The sequence below is a fragment of the Mastigoproctus giganteus genome, chromosome 10 (genome assembly GCF_048544385.1).
Source record: "Mastigoproctus giganteus isolate SK-2022 chromosome 10, ASM4854438v1, whole genome shotgun sequence".
Lineage (NCBI taxonomy): Eukaryota > Metazoa > Arthropoda > Arachnida > Uropygi > Thelyphonidae > Mastigoproctus > Mastigoproctus giganteus.
Genome location: NC_143584.1, coordinates 41,662,896 through 41,682,518, shown reverse-complemented (window position 1 = coordinate 41,682,518; position 19,623 = coordinate 41,662,896). Strand labels below are relative to the sequence as shown.

The 19,623-nt window shown below is 37.8% G+C and overlaps 1 protein-coding gene across 3 annotated transcripts in view; it reads left to right on the top strand.

Annotated features, from left to right (window-relative positions):
- The window catches only part of LOC150078999 (uncharacterized protein KIAA2013 homolog), a 349,674-nt gene that overhangs the window by 303,178 nt on the left and 26,873 nt on the right, over window positions 1-19,623 (top strand). For all 3 annotated transcript variants that reach the window (XM_090382754.1, XM_090382753.1, XM_090382752.1), the window contains exon 14: window positions 514-778. In XM_090382754.1, coding sequence (XP_090238880.1) covers window positions 514-778 — 265 coding nt within the window. The remainder of the gene's footprint in view (window positions 1-513; window positions 779-19,623) is intronic.

Sequence of the window (19,623 nt, the reverse complement as noted above, 5' to 3'; positions counted from 1 at the left end):
TTGTGATGTTCAATTAGAAAAAATGGAAAAAGCTTTAAATCTGTGGATAGAAGACCGAACTCAAAATAAAATTCCGTTAAGTTCACTCATCATTCGTGAAAAGGCAAAACTCCTTTATCAACACTTTAGCAAAACTGGCGATAGCACTGGCGGGATAAGTTTTTTAGCTAGCAAAGGTGCTGGTTTGAAAGATTTGTTTGAAATTTCTAATAAATATTACATTTAATATTAAAGTGTTTCTTATTTTCATTTCGATGCCTTATGCTTGCATTTCACTATGTACTGTCTCTGTACATAGTCATATTATGAAGGTACATATAATACATACATACATACATAGACAAAATTTTAGACTAGTTTTTCTTATATATTTCATACTTTGGAACGGAACCCCTTTATTACTATGGGAGCTATAACTCAGTATTCACGGCATTTCTCAGGAACGTAACCCCCCCCCCGCGAATAGCGGGGGTTTTACTGTATAAAGGAATTAAAATTGCATTTCTTTTACAGGAGCAGAAGGTGTAATGCAAGCCATGATTCTAAGTTTTGGTGGTCTTCGATTTAGTAACCATCACTTAGAGTTCAGTATCGATCCTAGAGACCTTCATCGAAATTATTACTTTCGCCGTATTAGTTATGGTAATGCCACTCACTTGAACATCAGTGTTGTTGTTCAGGAAGATAACAAGGCTGTTATTTATGTTGCCATAGACAGAAGTGTAAAAGATTATTATGCTTGTGATGGGGGATGTCTAGATATGCCTGTAAAACTAGGGTAAGTATAATTTTTATTAGTTTTTTTTTAGAAAGTATATTCCATTATGTAAAAACACTAAGTTAATCTCATGTTGTGTTGTACCCATATTTTTTAATCATATGCTTAAAGCAGTTGGTCCCCCCTTTGTGGATTAGAACACTTTAAACTTGTTGCAACATTTTTGGTAACTCATTGAGATCTAGTAATGCATGAATCACCCATTTATCTGCAGTCATTCTGCATTAGTATGCATTGAACAGAAGGTGTTTTATGTGTTTCATTGCATTTCAAAATGAGTGATTTTATTGAGCAGCAAATTTGCATTAAATATAGTTTCAAATTAGGAAAAGTGCAACAGAAACCCATGAAATGTTAAAAACAGTTTTTAGAGAACAAAATAAAAATCCCATTGTCATTCCAAGACTATTCAGTGGTCCACAATGTTTAATGAGAACCACTTGTATGTAGAAGGTAGTCCACACTCTGACTGCCCATCATTAAAAAACCGGGTTCAATCACTTGGGGTGATTGACATTTAACTATAGTCAGAATTTCTAGTTTCATTAGAAACTTTGCCTGCAGTTTAAAAGGTATTTGGAATTTCTTATCATTAGTAGAGGCATATGATGCAAGAAAGCAAGCTTATGCAGCATCAGCCAAAAAAAAAAAAAAAAAAAAACCACTCCCATTTCACCCCTCCATTCCTTCGAAATACCTGTCCAGCTAAGCCTTAAATTTATTTAGGCTATCAACTTCCACAACAAGGGATGGAAGTCTGTTCCACAACCAACTACCCACTGGCTAAAGGCAAATTCCACATATCTATCCTACATCTGTCTTTACTCTTGAATTTATGCCCTCTCACATGATTATTCTGAGCGAGAGGAAGAATCCCATCAGCATTGAGCATGGTTAAACCATTCAAGGCTTCGTACACCTCTATCAGATCACCTCGCCGGTGCCTAGTCTCCTGACACTGTAATTTGCAAAACTTAAGCCTTTCTTCATAAGAGCAACCCTTTGTTCCATTCACTAATCTTGTTGCCCTTCTCTGTACTCGTTCCAGCAGCTCTACATCCTTCTTGAAATGAGGCCTCCAGACCGGTATAGAGTACTCAAGGTGTGGCCCTGACCATTGCCTTATACAAGGGAATAATCAACCCCTTATCCCTGCTAGAAAACGGCGCCTCCGTAGCCAGCTGGGAAGGAGCAGTGGTACGTAGCACACACTTCTTGATTAGACCGGGGTTCGAGCCCGTTACTACCAAATACGGAGGATGAGGAAAGGTCAGGGAATGACCACTGCATTTCCCGGAGCAATATGGCCTTAGTTGCTAATGCTCCTAAAAACCAAAACAACAACCCTGCTAGAAATATTCCTGTATATCATTGACAAGACACCATGAGCTACTCTTGCAGCCCATCTCCACTGCTCAGAAAACTTCATATCTGCCTGTACAATTACCCCAAAATCCTTTTCACTCTCTACCACTGTCAGTGTAGTACCACACAGTTGATACATTACTCTGCGGTTACTGCTTCCCATACGCAGTAACTTTACATTTGTCAATGTTAATCTTCAGTTGCCACCTTTCAGCCCATGTGCTCAACTTTTCTAGATATTGTTGCAGCAGCAGCGTACTGTCATTAGTGTCATTAACAACCCTGCTAACCTTCATATTGTCTGCAAACTTGGTTAATAAGCCTGATATACCATCATCAATATCATTTATAAATACAGAAAACAACAATGGACCCAACACCAAACCCTGAGGGACTCCACTAATAACATTAGTCCATGAAGAGCAGTGTCTATTGATTAATACTCTCTGTCTTCTCCCACTCGACCATCCCTTTATCCATAGCAGCAATTTGCCTCCAATGCCACACTGCTCCAATCTGTGCAGCAGTCTTCCATGTGCAACAGTATCAAAAGGCTTTCTTAGATCCAAGTATATAATATCAAAATTATTCCCTGCATCCAGTTCTTTTGTGACTGCATCATAGTATCCAATCAAATTGGTCAGGCAAGACTTCCCCTTAACAAAACCATGCTGTGTCCGAGCTATAATTGAAGTCTTGTCTAGATGATCCTGCAGTGCTTCTTTAACCAGTGCCTCCATTAATTTTCCTGGAACAGAAGGTTAAACTCACAGGTCTATAATTACTTGTGTCAGCCTTTGATCCCCCTTTGTGAATTGGGATCACATTTGCACATCTCCAGTCCATGGGTACCTCCCCTGAGTCCAAGGAAGCTCTCATAATTATGGCTAAGGGTATGCTTACTTTCTTTGCTGCCTCCTTTAATATAACTGGATAGATCCCATCCACCCCAGGTGCCTTTCTTGTGTTTATCTTCAACAATTTCTCCTCCACTTTACTCTCAGTTATTACAAGATTATCTAGCTTACTGCCACAGTTGAATACACCTCTGGAATTCCCCTCGCTGAATAAATATCCCATGCATTTTTCTTCTCTGCCACAAGTCTCGTTAGTTCATCTGACATCCATTTAGGCCTAAACCTTGAACAATATTTCTTAGTTGGTATGTAAAGCCTAGTAGCTTCCAAGATTAATTCTTTGAATGCTTCCCAAAATCATTTAACTCCCTATTAGAGTTTGATAAACATCTGGCCCTCTCCTCCTTGAATAACTACTCATGTGTGAATGTAGATGCCTATTGGGCTAGCCAGGTGGGTAAAGTGCCTGCCTGGCAACCCAAGGATTGCGGGTTCAAATCCCGCCCCACCTAACAGTGCCTCGATAGCATCAGCAAATATTCTTGCACCCCTTCTATTTAAGTGTATCCCATCCCTGTAGAAGCAGTCTCTCCTGTTAACAAGCACAGATCATGCTGAGAAAAATTCTACCCTATGAGTCCTGCACAATCTCTCCAGGGCTAAATTAAATGACAAGGCTCTCATTATATACTCCCTCCTATCATGTCTGGCAGATTGCAGATACTTTCAAATTTAACCCTAACTTGCGACTGTTTTTTTTCAACATTGACCTGTACTTTCTTAGTAAATCTGTATATCTCCCACACTTAATGTCATTGGTGCACGTGTACAATGATATCACCTTTTTGCCCTTAAGAGATGACATCTGCTCTTCAATGTCAACTTTTGCCCATTTCCTATTCCACCTGTCCTTTTTGCACAATATATTTCCCATTTCCCTGACATATAATAGCTGACATATATCTCATGACTGACCCTACAGAGGCAGAGATAAAAAGTAATAACCAGCATAAAAATACTTTACAAAGCAATAAAATAAGAAAATAATTTATGAAGCAATAAGAAAATGAAATGAAATGAAAATGATTAAGTTTTGAGGAAAGAATGAATGAAATGAAGTTAAAATAAATCAGTGGACCAAAATGATATTTACTAACATGCCATGCCGATGAGAAAGATAAGTTTAAGCTCTTATATGTGGAGATGAAGTGACCTCATGTGTTGGTAAGTGGAAAGAAAAAAATAGGAATTATGATTGGATGAGAACAGATTAAACGCATGCAACGTGCATCCCAGGAAAGCATAGAGAATTGACTGTAAAAGAAGTAATGTGATATAGATGCTGAACTTAAGCCGAAACAGTTAATATAGTAGAAAATAGCATCTTGATTGCTTTTAAAAACCTAATTGCACTAAAGAAGTCAAAATAGTGTTATAAGGATAGTAAATAGATGCATGAGGAAGTGTGACAAAGGTAGTACTCAGGCAGTTTGGGGTTACAATTCCCGTTCCTCTGAACGAAGTTCTGGGAGCAAGTTACAAGGGTTTAAGTCTGTTTAAGACTTAAACACTTGTTCTCTCCCCCCCCTCCCAAAGCATTGACAAATTCCTCTAATCTTGAGTTAATCCACATGGCTTTCAACATATAATCCGTGCTATCATACCTGAGCAGAATAGTAGACAAGTACACAATCTGACCTAACTTACAACATTTTTTGAGCATAATTCGTTTTTTTTTTAATCCAACAAATTGTAAGATTGTGTTAGTTTAATATTCATTATTCATTAGTTCTCACAAATGCCTAATAATGTCTCTTAAAATCTAAAATTATGTTGGTAACATAATATTGTTGCTCCTATCAAACACACCCTGATTCTAGTCCAGCCCTCCTTATTTTAAAAATTGTAACTCATTTCTCTGACAATAGTCTCCTAATAAAACTAAATCTGCTTGAACCTGAGAAATATGCACTTGACTATTCTGTTTTTGTGTCTGAATTGTGGATACATCACTAAATAAGGAGGTGCCTCTGTAGCCAGGTGGGAAGGAGCAACATTGCGTAGCACACGCTTCTTGATTAGACCGGGGTTCGAGCACATCACCACCAAATACGGAGGATGCGGAAAAGTCAGGGAATGACCCCCGCATATCCCGGAGCAATATGGCCTTAGTTGCTAATGCTCCTAAAAACCAAAACAACAACTAAATAAGACCTCCCTTAATTCTTACAGTATACTGTATATTGTAGCTGAAGCATTGGATATATTGAATGAACTGAAATTTATCGAATAAATGAACAATATGGCAGATGTACATAATAATAATAAAAAAGTCCTTTGTGCATAAAAAAAAAAATTTTGTTTTTTTAATTGATTTACTAAATATATAAACAAACATATAAATATATAAGTGAATTAGTACTGTATGCTTTATATTAGAGTAGAAACATTAACTACTTGTTATAATTCAGTTGTATTAAAGGCCCCGGGTGCCAAGCGATTGTGACTGAGCGAATTCTTTGTGCTTAAAGAGTGATTTTGATAAAGTGATATTATAGTTCTTTTACGTTCCTATCCTTAAAACAATTTATTTATTCAGTAACAGCTCTTGTTAAAAAAGTACTTTACAGAGCAGGAAAGGAAATTCACCTTTCTTTATTTCTTATATATTTATTACTAACACCTACTACTTCTCGCTTGGTCACACCAGTCACTGCTCCTGCCTCCCCGTGGCGGGGCCGGAAATCTTGGCAGAACAGTTAATCTGCCAAGGGCCAAAAGGAGCAATTATGGAACACAATATGTTTCCTCCACTAGAGCCGACAAGCTCTCGGCCAGACATAGAAAGTGAACATGACATGTCTCAACCGAAGAGGTTTAAGACCAACTCTTCAAACATAGATTTTCCTGCATTTCTCATAATGCATTCACTTACGGATCAGCCTCTCACCAAATTGTCCCCGTTTCTTATTCAGAAACATCTCGAAAGTCTTGCAGGATCTCCTAAAACAGTCAAGCGACTGCAATCAGGAGACCTACTAATAGAAACAATCAGCAGGAAACATTCGGAGCATCTACTAAAAATTACAAATTTTGCTGGAATTTCAGTAAAAGTTTCTCCCCACGGTACCCTAAACACTTCTAAGGGTGTTATATCCAGCTGGGACCTACTGAATGTGTCGGAGGAGGAGATATGTCAAGAACTTCAGGAGCAAAATGTAATTGCAGTAAAAAGAATCATGGTTAAAAAGGACAACACACTTGCACCTACTAGGAATATTATACTCACTTTTAATACTCCAAACCTACCTTCTTCCATAAAAGCAGGTTATCTTCTTTGCCGCATTAGACCCTACATCCCTAATCCATTGAGATGCTACAAGTGCCAAAAGTATGGCCACTCTCAAACGGCACGTAGAGGAAACCCAGTCTGTCCCAAATGTGGGTCCACCGATCATACTCAAAATGACTGTTCAGCAACAGAAATGAGCTGTCCTAACTGTAAAGGCAACCATCCCGCCTATTCTAAGACATGCGACAGGTGGAAAACCGAAAAGAAAATTGTGAAGTATAAAATCGAAAATAAAGTAAGCTTTCAAGAAGCGAGAAAATTAATCGCTCCCAGTATTACAAAACGTACATATGCCGGTGTCACACAAAAATATCAATCAGTGGCCACCCAGACTGATGTTACAGTCCCCTCAAACAACTCAATCTCTGACTGGGCATGAACTGTTCTCTCCCAGCAACAGTCCAATATCCCGAAACAGTTGAACCAGGCAAGCAATACTGCTCTTACAGTACCAGCGAAATCTCCTTCTCCTACCTCCAACGAATGCTGCTGCTCCATCAAATAATCGAGGTTCAAACATCAAAATGAATATTCAAAACACATCCATGGATACAATTGACTCATCCAGACAGGAAGACCCAGTCTTAGAAATACATGTGGAAGAAGAAGATATGGACATCGGTCGGCCATTCTTCAAAAAAGACAAACCGAAACCTGAACGCCATAAAACAGTCACATCAAAAAAACAGTCAGATACAGCTTCTTTTACTAAACACCAATAATGCCTTATATTCTTCAATGGAATTGTAGAGGATTTCGTTGCAATTTTAATGATATTCAAGACTTAATTAATCGCTACAATCCAGTTGGTTTCTGTATACAAGAAACCTATTTAACTTCCCAAATTTCTGCCAGCATAAAGAACTACTCTATCTACCGACAAGATCGTAATACTTCCACTTCCGCTCGTGGGGGTGTGGCCATCTTGGTCAATTCAAAAACCCCAACCAAGCAAATTGCTTTGAAAACTGAAATTGAAGTCATTGCTGTGCGTTTGGTAACCGAAATTGAGTTAACATTAGTATCAATTTATCTTCCACCAAGTCATACCTTCTCTTATCAAGATCTTGAAAACCTGCTAATACAGCTACCTTCCCCTATCTGTCTCCTGGGAGATTTCAATGGCCACCATCCCTTATGGGGATCTACTAAACTGGACAGTCATGGCCGACTGATTGAAACCTTCGTAGATAAGCAAAACCTTACCATTCTTAATACCGGTGCACCTACTCACATACAATTACCAACTGGACAAACTTCTGCAATCGATCTCTCAATATGCTCCCCTATTCTGTATCCAATCATGGAATGGTCTGTTATGGACGATCCCATGGGCAGTGATCATTTTCCGATTATTTGTGATTTGCTCACTGCACCACCGCCAGTAGCCAAACCCTGCAAGAAATGGAAGTTCTCTCGAGCCAACTGGGCCAAATTTCAGTCAGCTGTCAATCTGGATGAGAAATTTATAAGAACACAGTCGATAGATGAAGCCACTGATTATATTACTTCACAACTACTATCTGCAGCTAACTGTTCAATTCCACTGTCGAATACCCAGTTCCGACGGCACATTAACTATTGGTGGAATGAAGATTGCACCAAAGCAAAGAAGTTAAAAAATAAAGCATGGAATTTATTTCGTAAATCTCCAACCACAGCTAACCTTATCAACTACAAGAAATTAAGGGCAAAAGCACGCCGCATTCAGAGGCAAGCCAAGAAGAATTCTTGGATCCGGTTTACATCTACCATAAATAGAAACACTAACTCCAGGTTAATATGGAAGAAAATTAGGCAGATTTCTGACAAATTTCCAACCACCCCTTCGCCAATTCTTTCGTGGAATGGGCAAGAACTCTCTGCTCCTGAAGACATAGCAAATGCCTTGGCTAAAACTTTTGCCGAAGTTTCTGCGGCATCAAATTATTCTCCGGATTTCCAGAAAATAAAGACCACTACTGAACAACGTGCCATCAACTTTCGAACCTCAGTTTCCCTTCCGTATAACCAGCCTCTTCAATATTCTGAACTTTTACAAGCCATTAAAACAACACGCAACAGTGCCACTGGGCCAGATGGAATATTTTATATCATGTTACAAAACCTTGGTGACAAACACTTAGAAATATTTCTAGAAAACATTTATCCCAGCTCTTGGCATCATGCAGCAGTTCTTGCCTTTTTGAAACCCGGTAAAGATCCTACCAGTCCGTACAGTTACAGACCAATTTCCCTCTCCAGTTGCCTTGGTAAACTACTCGAAAAAATTATCCATAATCGACTTGTTTGGATCATCGAAACAGAACACCTAATGAGTAATCACCAACATGGGTTTCGTAAGAACAGGTCCTCCTTAGATCTCATGATCAAAGCTGAGTCTGCAATTCGTAATGCCTTTGTAAAAAATGAACATCTTGTTATGGTTTCCATAGACATAGAGAAGGCATTTGATACTACCTGGCGTCGTGGCATTCTCAGTGACCTTTATGCTCTTGGTTTACGAGGCAACCTGCCCATATTCATTAGGAACTTTCTTCAGAATCGTTCATTTCAAGTTCGATATCACAACTCACTTTCTGCGACATTTTCACAGGAAGAAGGAGTGCCACAAGGGTCTGTACTGAGTGCAACCCTTTTCGCCCTTAGAATCGATTCCATCACAAAAGAACTTCCAAATGCGGTTCAGACCTACCTTTACGCTGATGATCTCTCTATTTCTTGCCATTCCCAGAACATGAGATCCATTGAACAGCAACTGCAGATATCCCTGAATAAAGTCCAAAGGTGGGCAAGGTTAAATGGCTATCGTCTATCACAGCAGAAGACTGTTGCCATCCATTTTTGTAATCAACGAAAAATGCATACAGACCCTGAACTTCATATATCAAACTTTACCATTCCAGTGACTAACAACATCAGATTCTTAGGATTAATCCTTGACAGGAAACTAAATTTCCTTGAGCACATTAAATTTGTACGTACTTCCTGCCTCAAAAAACTAAACATACTAAGAGCTTTATCTGCCTTGTCTTGGGGAGCAGATCGTACATCTTTATTGCTCTTATATAGATCACTGATTAGATCCCGATTGGATTATGGTGCTCCACTCTATGATTCTGCTCGTAAGAGTATACTACGATGGCTAGATCCAATACAGCATAGTGCATTGCGGATTGCACTTGGAGCGTTCAGGACCTCTCCTATTCATAGTTTATATGTTGAAGCTAATGAGCCACCTCTGTACCTCCGCAGAAAAACGCTGCTTCTTAAGTATGCAGCCCGAATACAAAGTTGCTGGCAGCATCCTGTTGAGCCATACCTTTTTAATCCACCACTGCAAAATCTCTATAGAAACAAACCCACTAAAATAAGACCAGCAGGCTTACGCCTACTTGAAATAACACAGAGTTGGAATGTTCCAATTTTCAACAGGCAACAAGTAATGAATTACTCTCAACCACCTTGGAGTCCGCCTCTACAATTAACCTGCGATACTTATCTTCACGAATGGGGAAAGAATCGCCTACCAATAATCAATGTGAAACAACTCCATGCAAGCCATATTCAAAAATATGCCGATTTTTTACCGATCTATACTGATGGCTCCAAATCACATTCATCGGTAGGAGCAGCGGCAGTTTTTCCTACTTCAATCATTTCGGCTGCTCTTCCAGCTCAGTATAGCAGCTTCTCAGCAGAACTCCATGCAATCAAATTAGCCTTAGAAAATCTGATTCACTACCCATCTGTAAAATACATAGTATACACGGACTCGCTCAGCTCAATTACAGCAATGCAACATTCCTCCTACAAGGTTCACCCTGTGTTAGATCAAATCAGAAGTCTCCTACTGCAAATAGAAGAACGTCATCAATCAGTGACCTTTTGCTGGATCCCAGCACATTCGGGGATAAAGGGGAACGAACTCGCTGACAAAACTGCTAAAAATCCATCAACTTTTGATTTAACCTCCGTCCATGTTCCAGCCTCTGACTACAATTGCATCATACAAACAGCATGTCTCGCACAGTGGAAAGATCTATGGCACTCCCAAACCAACAATAAACTCTATCAGTTGAAACAGCACCCAAAGCTTTGGCACACTAGTACCAAAACAGTGCGAAGAGAAGAAGTGGTACTTGCAAGGGCACGAATAGGACATACGTATCTCACTCACCTCCATCTGCTTACAGGAGAGGATCCTCCTCAGTGTCCACACTGTTTAACACAGTTACCAGTAAAACATATTCTAATTGACTGCCCATAGTATCAATAAGATAGATCATCCGTCCTGTCTTCCCTGAGAAATCTGCGAGAACTGATGACACTAAATGACATTATTGGCGAGGAAGCAAATATCAATGAATTTTTCTCTTTCCTGAAAAAAATTGGACTATATCATAAATTCTGAAAGATCACTGTAACAAAAATCAAGTTATTACAACAAAAATTTATTTTTAGCAGTTTCCTATGAATAGGCGCACTATAGCCTCAGCAGCTTATGCGCCATTAAACCTCCATAACACACACACAGTTGTATTAAAATAACTGAATATATATTATGAAGGCATCAACATATGCTACCATTGCTTGATTTATTAAATCACATTTAATAAAAATCTTCTAATAAAAATTATCAATAGTCCTCAAAATGTTACATTTCGAATTTGAATTACTTAACACTATTGATCAAAAAGTATACAGGATACTGAGTGAATATTACAAACAGCAAGGAAGTATATTAAAGGAAGTAAATTAATTATTTAATTTTCATATCTATTAACCAAAGAAAAAGAAAAAATTTAATTTAAGAAATAAAAATTAATGCACCTGAAATGTAATGCCCTGTATATATATTAGCCAATATGTTTAAATACTTTTAATATAGGTAACCCTAGTTATGTGAGTTCAAGATGAATATTTATGCATAGATGCAACGGGAGCTTTTTTTGAATTACTTAACATATTTTGCGTTAATGCAAATCTTTAATTGACACACCACCGGGTCTTTTTTAAGGAATTTTTAGAATTGTGGTGTGGCATCATCACATGGAACATTTACTTGTTCATTTACCAATTCGTGAAGGAATTCACTATGATTAACCATCAGAAAAACTGCTGATGAACTGGTAATCCCCTTCTGATCATGTCAAGTAATTTTGAACTAAAACCTATCTGGCATGCACTAATGGTCATTATTAGAGATCTGTGCAAGAAGATGAAAATTTCATTGTTATGGCGATATGTAACAATGCAAAACATTTATAGAAAACCCAACAGAAATGGCAGATGATTTGAATAGGTACTCTTCAATGATTTTTATAGTTGTAAGACCATTTGAGCCACATGTGTTCAGTGATGACAAGTAGTTAGACTTCTTGTAAATTAAGTGATATATATTAACCTTGGAGAAGTATATGCAGGAAACTACTGTAACTGAACAGAGATAAGGCTCCAAAAATGGATGGTATACATTATTTTATTTAAAAAAAGCTGCATCTGAGAGCATTATGTTGACGGTGTTAATCAGATCATCATTAGACTCTATGGAGATCTCCTTGAGAAGCACAAATGTCTCCCCAATCCACAAAGGAGGTGCAAAGGATCTGGTGGGCAATTATACACCAGTGAGTTTGACTTCTGTGGTGGGTAAGATCATGGTGAGTTTCTGATTACAAATACAATACCAGACTGTCTGGATAGGAAGGTATCCTTAATGGATCACAACATCAGTTCGTGAAGGGGAAATTTTACCGAACCAGTCTAGTTAATTGTGACGAAGTCAGAAAAGCAGGTAGATTCAATACACAACTTTGACATTATTTACCTTGACTTTGGTAAAGCTTTTGATATAGTTCCTCATAAAAGGCTGATAAACTGGAGCAAATCTGGATTATTGGTAAGATTCTTTATTGAATCTAGGGCTGGCTAAAAGATAGGAGAAAGAGAGTAATCTTAAATGGACATACATCACATCAAGAATGGATCAGTGTAGTAAGTGGAGTCCTCTGGGGATCGGTGTTGTTGCAAATTCAGTTCTTTATTATCATTAGTAGAGACATATGATGCAAAAAAGCAAGCTTAAACAGCATCAGCCAAAAAAAAAAAAAAAAAAAAACCCTTCCCATTTCACCCAGCCATTCACTCCAAAAGTTTATCCCGTCTCTGCCTTAAATTTATTTAAGCTGTCAACTTCCACAAGGACAAATGGAAGTTTGTTCCAGCCACCCGCTGGCTAAAGGCAAATTTCCGCACATCTATTCTACAACTGCTTGTCCTCAATTTGTATTTATGCCCCCTCAGGTGCATAATCTGGACAAGAGGAAGAATCTCATCAGCAATAATTTGTTCAAACCATTCAAGGCCTTATACATTTCAGTTTGACTGCACAGGTGCCTAGTCTCCAGACACTGCAATTTGCAGAACTTAAGCCTTTCTTGGTTAGAGCAACCCTTTGTTCAACTCACCAATCTGATTACCCGTCTTTGTACTCGTTCCAGCAGCTGTACATCTTTCCTAAAATGAGACCTCCAGACCTGTATTCAGTACTCAAGGTGTGGCCTAACCATTGCCTTATACAAGGGGATAACTACCTCCTTATTCCTGTTAGCAAAATTCCTGTATATCATTGACAAGACCCCATGAGCTACTATTACAGCCCATCTGCACTGCTCAGAAAACTTCATATCTGATATCTGACTGAACAATTACCCCAGGTCTTTTTCATTCTCCACTACCCTGAGTGTAGTACCACACACTTGGTACATTACTCTGAAGTTACTGCTACCCATATGTAGTACTTTTCCAGATCTTGTTGCAGTAGCGTACTGTCTTTAACAACCCTACCAACCTTCATATTGTCTGCAAACTTGGACATTAAGTCTGATATACCTTCATCAATATCATTGATAAATACCGAAAACAACAATGGGCCCAACACCGAAACATTAGTCCATGAGGATCAGTGTCCATTGATCTCCCACTCAACCATTCTTTTATTCATTGTAGCAACTTGCCCTTAATATAACACTGTTCCGATTTGTATGATAGCCTTCAATGTGCAACAGTATTAAAATCTTTCCTAAAATCAAAGTATGTGATATCAAAATAAATTTTTTGCATCCAGTTCCTTTATGATCACATCATAGTATCCAATCAAATTTGTCAGACAAGACTTCCCCTTAACAAAACCATGATGGTGTGTCTGTACTATAACTGCAGTCTTGTCTAGATGACCCTGCTGTGCTTCTTTAACCAGTGACTCCACAGAACAAAAGTTAAATTAACAGGTCTTTTGTAATTACTCATGTCACCTTTTGATCCCCCTTTGTGAATTGGGGGCACATCACATATCTTCAGTCCATGGGGATGTCCCCTGAATCTAAGGATACTCTCATAATCAGTGCTAAGGGTTTGCTTACTTCCTTTGCTACCTCCATTAATATAACCAGATAGATCCCATCCATCCCAGGTGTCTTTCTTATGTTTAACTGCAATAATTTCTCCTCCAGTTTTTCTCAATTATTACAAAATCATTCAGCTTCCTGTTAGAGTTTGATAAGCTTTTGGCCTCCGCTTCCCTACAAAATTCCTCATGTGAATGTAGATGCAAAATACTCATTGTTTGTCAGCTACCTGAGCAGAATCATTACCAATTGAACCATCGATATCAAGTAGACCAATGTGATTCTTTGCTGTTTTTCTTTTTATGCTTTGTCAAAGATTTCTCATAATCTGCCTTCGCTTGCCTAACCTCCTTTGTGATTTGATTACAGAATAGTTTATATCTACCGTAAGCTTTTGTGTCTCACGATAATTTATATGCATCCCATGCATTTTTCTTCTCGGCCATGAGTGTGATTAATTCATCTGACATCCATTTGGGCTTAAACCTTGAACAGTATTTCTTGGTTGGTATGAAAAGCCTAGTAGCTTCCCAGATTACTTCCTTGAATGCTTGCCATTTAGAATTTGTTGTTGGTAACATCATCAGTTGGTCCCACTGTATAGAATTGAAAAACTCTGAGACCACTGTAGTCATCTCTAAAGCAAAGACCCTTTACCGCTGATGGTAGTTACATCTTTGAGTAAATCCCACATCAGTACACTGCGATCACTTTAACCTAGAGGTTCCTTTATCTACAAATTCTTATTAATGAATAAACTGCTGATAATCAGATCAAGAGTATTTCTTTCTCTGGTTGCCTCTCTTGCTGTAGAAAATAATCATCCAATAAATCCACAAAAGTCTTGCTATGTGTGAGTGACCAACCCTCAAGTTCCAATCTATATCTGGGAAGTTAAAATTCCCCATTATAAGAGAATGTGATTTACTGGCCCACTCTATTTCTCTGTACAATAGTTCTTTGTACTGATCACAGTCTTTTGGCCTATTTTGCTTTCCCACTGCTTATATCACACCAAACTTACTCAAACTTACTCATTGCACTATCCACCCATGTCAACTGATAATCAGATCAAGAGTATTTCTTTCTCTGGTTGCCTCTCTTGCTGTAGAATATAATCATCCAATGATTGCACTTTCTTAGATTTTATGTTTCTTAACTAACAGCATAACCCTCCTCCCTTTCTATCCTGTGTATTATCCTTTTTGTACATATTTTACTCCCCAAATTCCAATTCTGCATTTGTTATATTTGCATGACACCAAGTCTCTAATATCCCAACAATATCTGCCTTTGAAGTCTTGACCAATACCTGAGATTCATCAAATTTATTTACTATACTCCTAGCATTGGTGTACATGCAAGTATACATGCAGCTATGCTTGTTCTTAGTTACCCTAACACAGCCCATGTATTTACTTGTTCCATGGTGACTCTCAGCAGTTCTTAAAATCACAAGCACCTTGCTTTCCAGGCTGCTGCTTATCTCCTTAATGACATTGATGAGGAAGTGTATAGGAAATTGTCAAAGTTTGCTGATGATGTAAAGGTAGAGAGAGTGGTAAATGGCCAGAATCAGGCCATTTTTAATCATTTAGACCAGTGTTTCCCAAACCCAGGGTCCCAACCCTTATTAGGGTTGCCGACCGGGCTAGCCGAGTGGGTAAAGTACCTGCCCGGCAACCCAAAGGTCGCGGGTTCGATTCCCGCCTCGGGCTTGGATCACTGTACTGCAAAAACCTTTGGAGGTGCAATATGGCCACAGAAGCCAATGCGCCAACAACTACCAAATCAAAAAAAAACCTTATTAGGGTTGGAGGGAGTTCTAAGGAAAGTAAGAAATATTAATACAGGCAACCCCCATATAACACAGTACTTCTGCAACACAGTTTCGCTCTAACATGATTGATAAATTGTGGCAATTCTCGCACAACACTGTACTTATGTAACATGGTTTCGCTCTAACATGGTTTGAGAATTGTGGCAAACCACGCATAACACAGTATATTTGAGCCTTTGTGGATTTATTGGATGATTATTTTCTACAGCAAGAGAGGCAACCAGAGAAAGAAAACCCTTTCTCTGGGGGAAAACCCTGGGGGAAAACCCTGCTATTATGATGGATGTAATTTTTCAACTTTTCCATTCTTTTTTGTGAATTCCCGCTGTTGGCTCGCTAGTCATTATACGGAAAAAAAAAAAAAAATGATTTGGAAATCCCCATATTTTATTTTGTTGGGAAATCTCCGTGTTAGGTTCTCTGCTATTGAACTTATTTTTGTTTGAGACTATAAATATTTATGAATTCAAAGCATGCAGTTTGTGTCTTTTAAGGATTGTGTATGGTTATTTTGGTTTTTATTTGATCGTTTATTAATTTTTCGGGGTGTATATATATTACTAAACTTTGTTCTTAAAAAATGTATTGGAATAATTTCTTTGTTGTGAATTAAATTCCAGCCCTAAATTATGCCTAAGGAAATTAGGCATAATTTGGGTAACTGCTGATTTATTTAAAGAATGGATTCTAAATTGTTTTAGTGGAAAACTATTTAAAGCGGAAAATTCTAGATTTCAAAATTTTATTACTATTGGATAACGCACCAGACCATCCAAAAGATTTAAATCATCCAAAATGTTGAAGTAACGCTCCTATCGCCTAATACAACTTCTTTAATTTAGCCATTAGATCAAGGCATTATATCTACATTTAAAATTCATTACATCAGAAAATAATTACAATGGATTTTGGAAAAAATTGTTTCCAAATCTATTGAAGGCATGGAAACATTTTTCAATTGTGGACTGTATCAGAATCATAGCTTTATCGCTCAAAGAAGTAAAACCATCAACTCAACACATGCGTGTTGGAAAAACGTATGGCCAGAGTCAGTTCATTCAGGGAATATGGTCGAACCGGCAAAAAACAGAATCAGTGCGATAGTAGAACTTGCTAAGTCAGTAGGAGGGGGAGGTTTTGATGATATGATACTGACGATGTTTAAGAGTTGTTGGTAGAAAAGAGACTGACAAAGTGGATTTGGTGGATATGGCATCGGAGTTAAACCAAATAAATTCAAAGGATGATAGCACAGATGAAAATTCTAAAGTTCCAAATTTTACACTAAAAAGTGTAAAATTTTACGCTTTGCAAAAGGCATAAATTTAGCCGAGCAATTAGAATCTAATTTTTTTTTTAATGCAGATCCTTCGACTGAAAAGAACACAAAGTTCAAAAGAAGCTTCAAAAATGCTTAGCTCCATAGCATGCAAGTTACAAATATCTATCAAGCAAAAGCAAACAATCCCAGAATACAGATATTTTAAAGAGAGCAGAAGATGCGCGAAATCTAGATGCTGCAGAAGAAAGTTCGGAAGGTGAAGATATTCTGCAACAGAGAAAATGTTCTCATTTGATTGTGCTTAGCAACAATGAAGAGGAAGAAAATTAAATGAACGTACATTAACTGACATATTATGTATCACAGTTTGTAAGACATTTGTTCAGTTATTACTAATTTTTTTCCAATAGTTTTTAAAAAAAATTATGTATTTTTGTTAGCTTTTGAAACATAACCCCCTTTTTGTATTGGTTCTTAGTCCCGTATAACATGGTTTCACTACATGTGATTCTATAGGAACCTAACTATCGTGTTATACGAGGGTTACCTGTATAATTAAACTCAGGAATCCAAATTAGAAGATGTGAAGAACTATAAAACTAAGCAAGAATAAGATGTATGCTAAGATGTACTATGGTGCTGGTACTGGCATAGTTTTGTGTGTGCATGCCTGTATTAACATTGTGAGTGTAGCTCATATATGCTTTTGCATGTACACTGTATGAGCAATATATGAATTCTGTCTCAAGAATTCAACTTTTGTGTTTCTTTCTCGAATCTCAAGGAATTTCTATACCATAATTAAAATAGAATATTATAGTATAGAAATCAATAAAAGGTAAAATTTTTAATCTAAAAGTTTTTAAAATTCAGTTATTTGAAAACAAATTCAAATATTTGTTTTCAAATAATTTCAAGTAGTTTCAAATAATTCAAAAATAAAACAAAATAAAATTATTTAAACAAGTCCCAATCAAACCAAAATAATTTTAAAAAGGTTTTACTTTAAAAATTGTGGTAATTTTTTGGGAATAAATATGAGTTTTTTCATTTTTAACAAAAAAAAGTTTTAAATTATTATAAATTTAATAATTATATATATATATATATTTTTTTTCAAAATATGGTGTTGTCAATTTTTTTCTTTGTTTAGGTGACCTTTTAACCCCAAACACAATGACTCCCAGCGAAGTGTCTCCGTAGCCAGGTGGGAAGAAGCAGCAGTGCGTAGCACACGCTTCTTGATTAGACCGGGGTTCGAGCCCATGACCACCAAATACGGAGGATGTGGAAAGGTCAGGGAATGACCACCGCATATCACAGAGCAGCAATATGGCCTTAGTTGCTAATGCTCCTAAAAACCAAATAACAACAATGACTCCCAGCGAAAATTACAGTATAAGCCAGAATAAACAGCTTCACAGAGCTGCGAGAACAATCTGGAAATGTCTGATCCCAATGTGTTCAATGCCTGCAAATACTGGCAACTGAATCTGTAAAATAAAATTTAAAAAAATGAATGCCATTTGTCTTTGGTTCATCCTAATCTCTTTGGTAAACCACTCAGCTATTGAAAAGATAAAGAAAAACAAGTAAAAAAGTCAGATCAATGCCCCATCGAGTTCAGTCCTTTTTTATAGAGAAAACTTCCTTGGCATACTTTGATGTGGCATAGCATATTGCTATATGCAATAGCAATGGTGATGAAAACTGTATGGAGCAGATACAGAAAAAACTAGAAGCAGTTCCAATAATACTATTAAACAACGAATTTATCTCATATCAGAGGACATTTTGGCACAACTAGTTGTGACTCTGAAAAAAGCTGAGAAATTTTCATTCCAGATCAATGAAACCATTGACATTGCAAATGATCCTCAAATCATAGTTTTCGTGAAGTATGGGAGAGGGTGTCTTTGTAGAGGAATTTCTCTTCTGCTTGGCCATATCAATGGCCACCACTGGAGAAGACATTTTTAATATGGTGAATGGTTTTCTCAAGGAACATTGCATTGACTAGTTGAACTGTATTCACTGATGGAGCTCTGTCTATGAAGGAAGTTTTATTCGCCTGCCTAACCTCCTTTGTAACGCCTGGCTAAAGGCATTACAAAGGAGGTTAGGCAGGCGAAGACAGATTACGAGAAATCTTTGGCAAGGGATGCAAAGAAAAACAGCAAAGAGTTCTTTACTTATGTAAACTCTAGAAGGAAGGAAGGGGATGAATCAGATTGGTCCACTTGATATCGACGGGTCAGCTGTTGATGATCCTGCTCAGGTAGCTAACAAACTGAATCAATATTTTGCATCGACATTCACACATGAGGAGTTATTCAGCGAGGGGAATGCCAGCGGTGTATTCAACTCTGGCAGTAAGCTAGAGAATCTTGTAATAACTGAGAGTAAAGTGGAGGAGAAATTGTTGAAGATAAACACAAGAAAGGCACCTGGGGTGGATGGGATCTATCCAGTTATATTAAAGGAGGCAGCAAAGGAAGTAAGCAAACCCTTAGCCATAATTATGCGAGGCTTCCTTGGACTCAGGGGAAGTACCCATGGACTGGAGATGTGCAAATGTGACCCCAGTTCACAAAGGAGGATCAAAGGGCGACACAAGTAATTATAGACCTGTTAGTTTAACTTCTGTTCCTGGAAAATTAATGGAGGCACTGGTTAAAGAAGCACTGCAGGATCATCTAGACAAAACTTCAGTTATAGCTCAGACACAGCATGGTTTTGT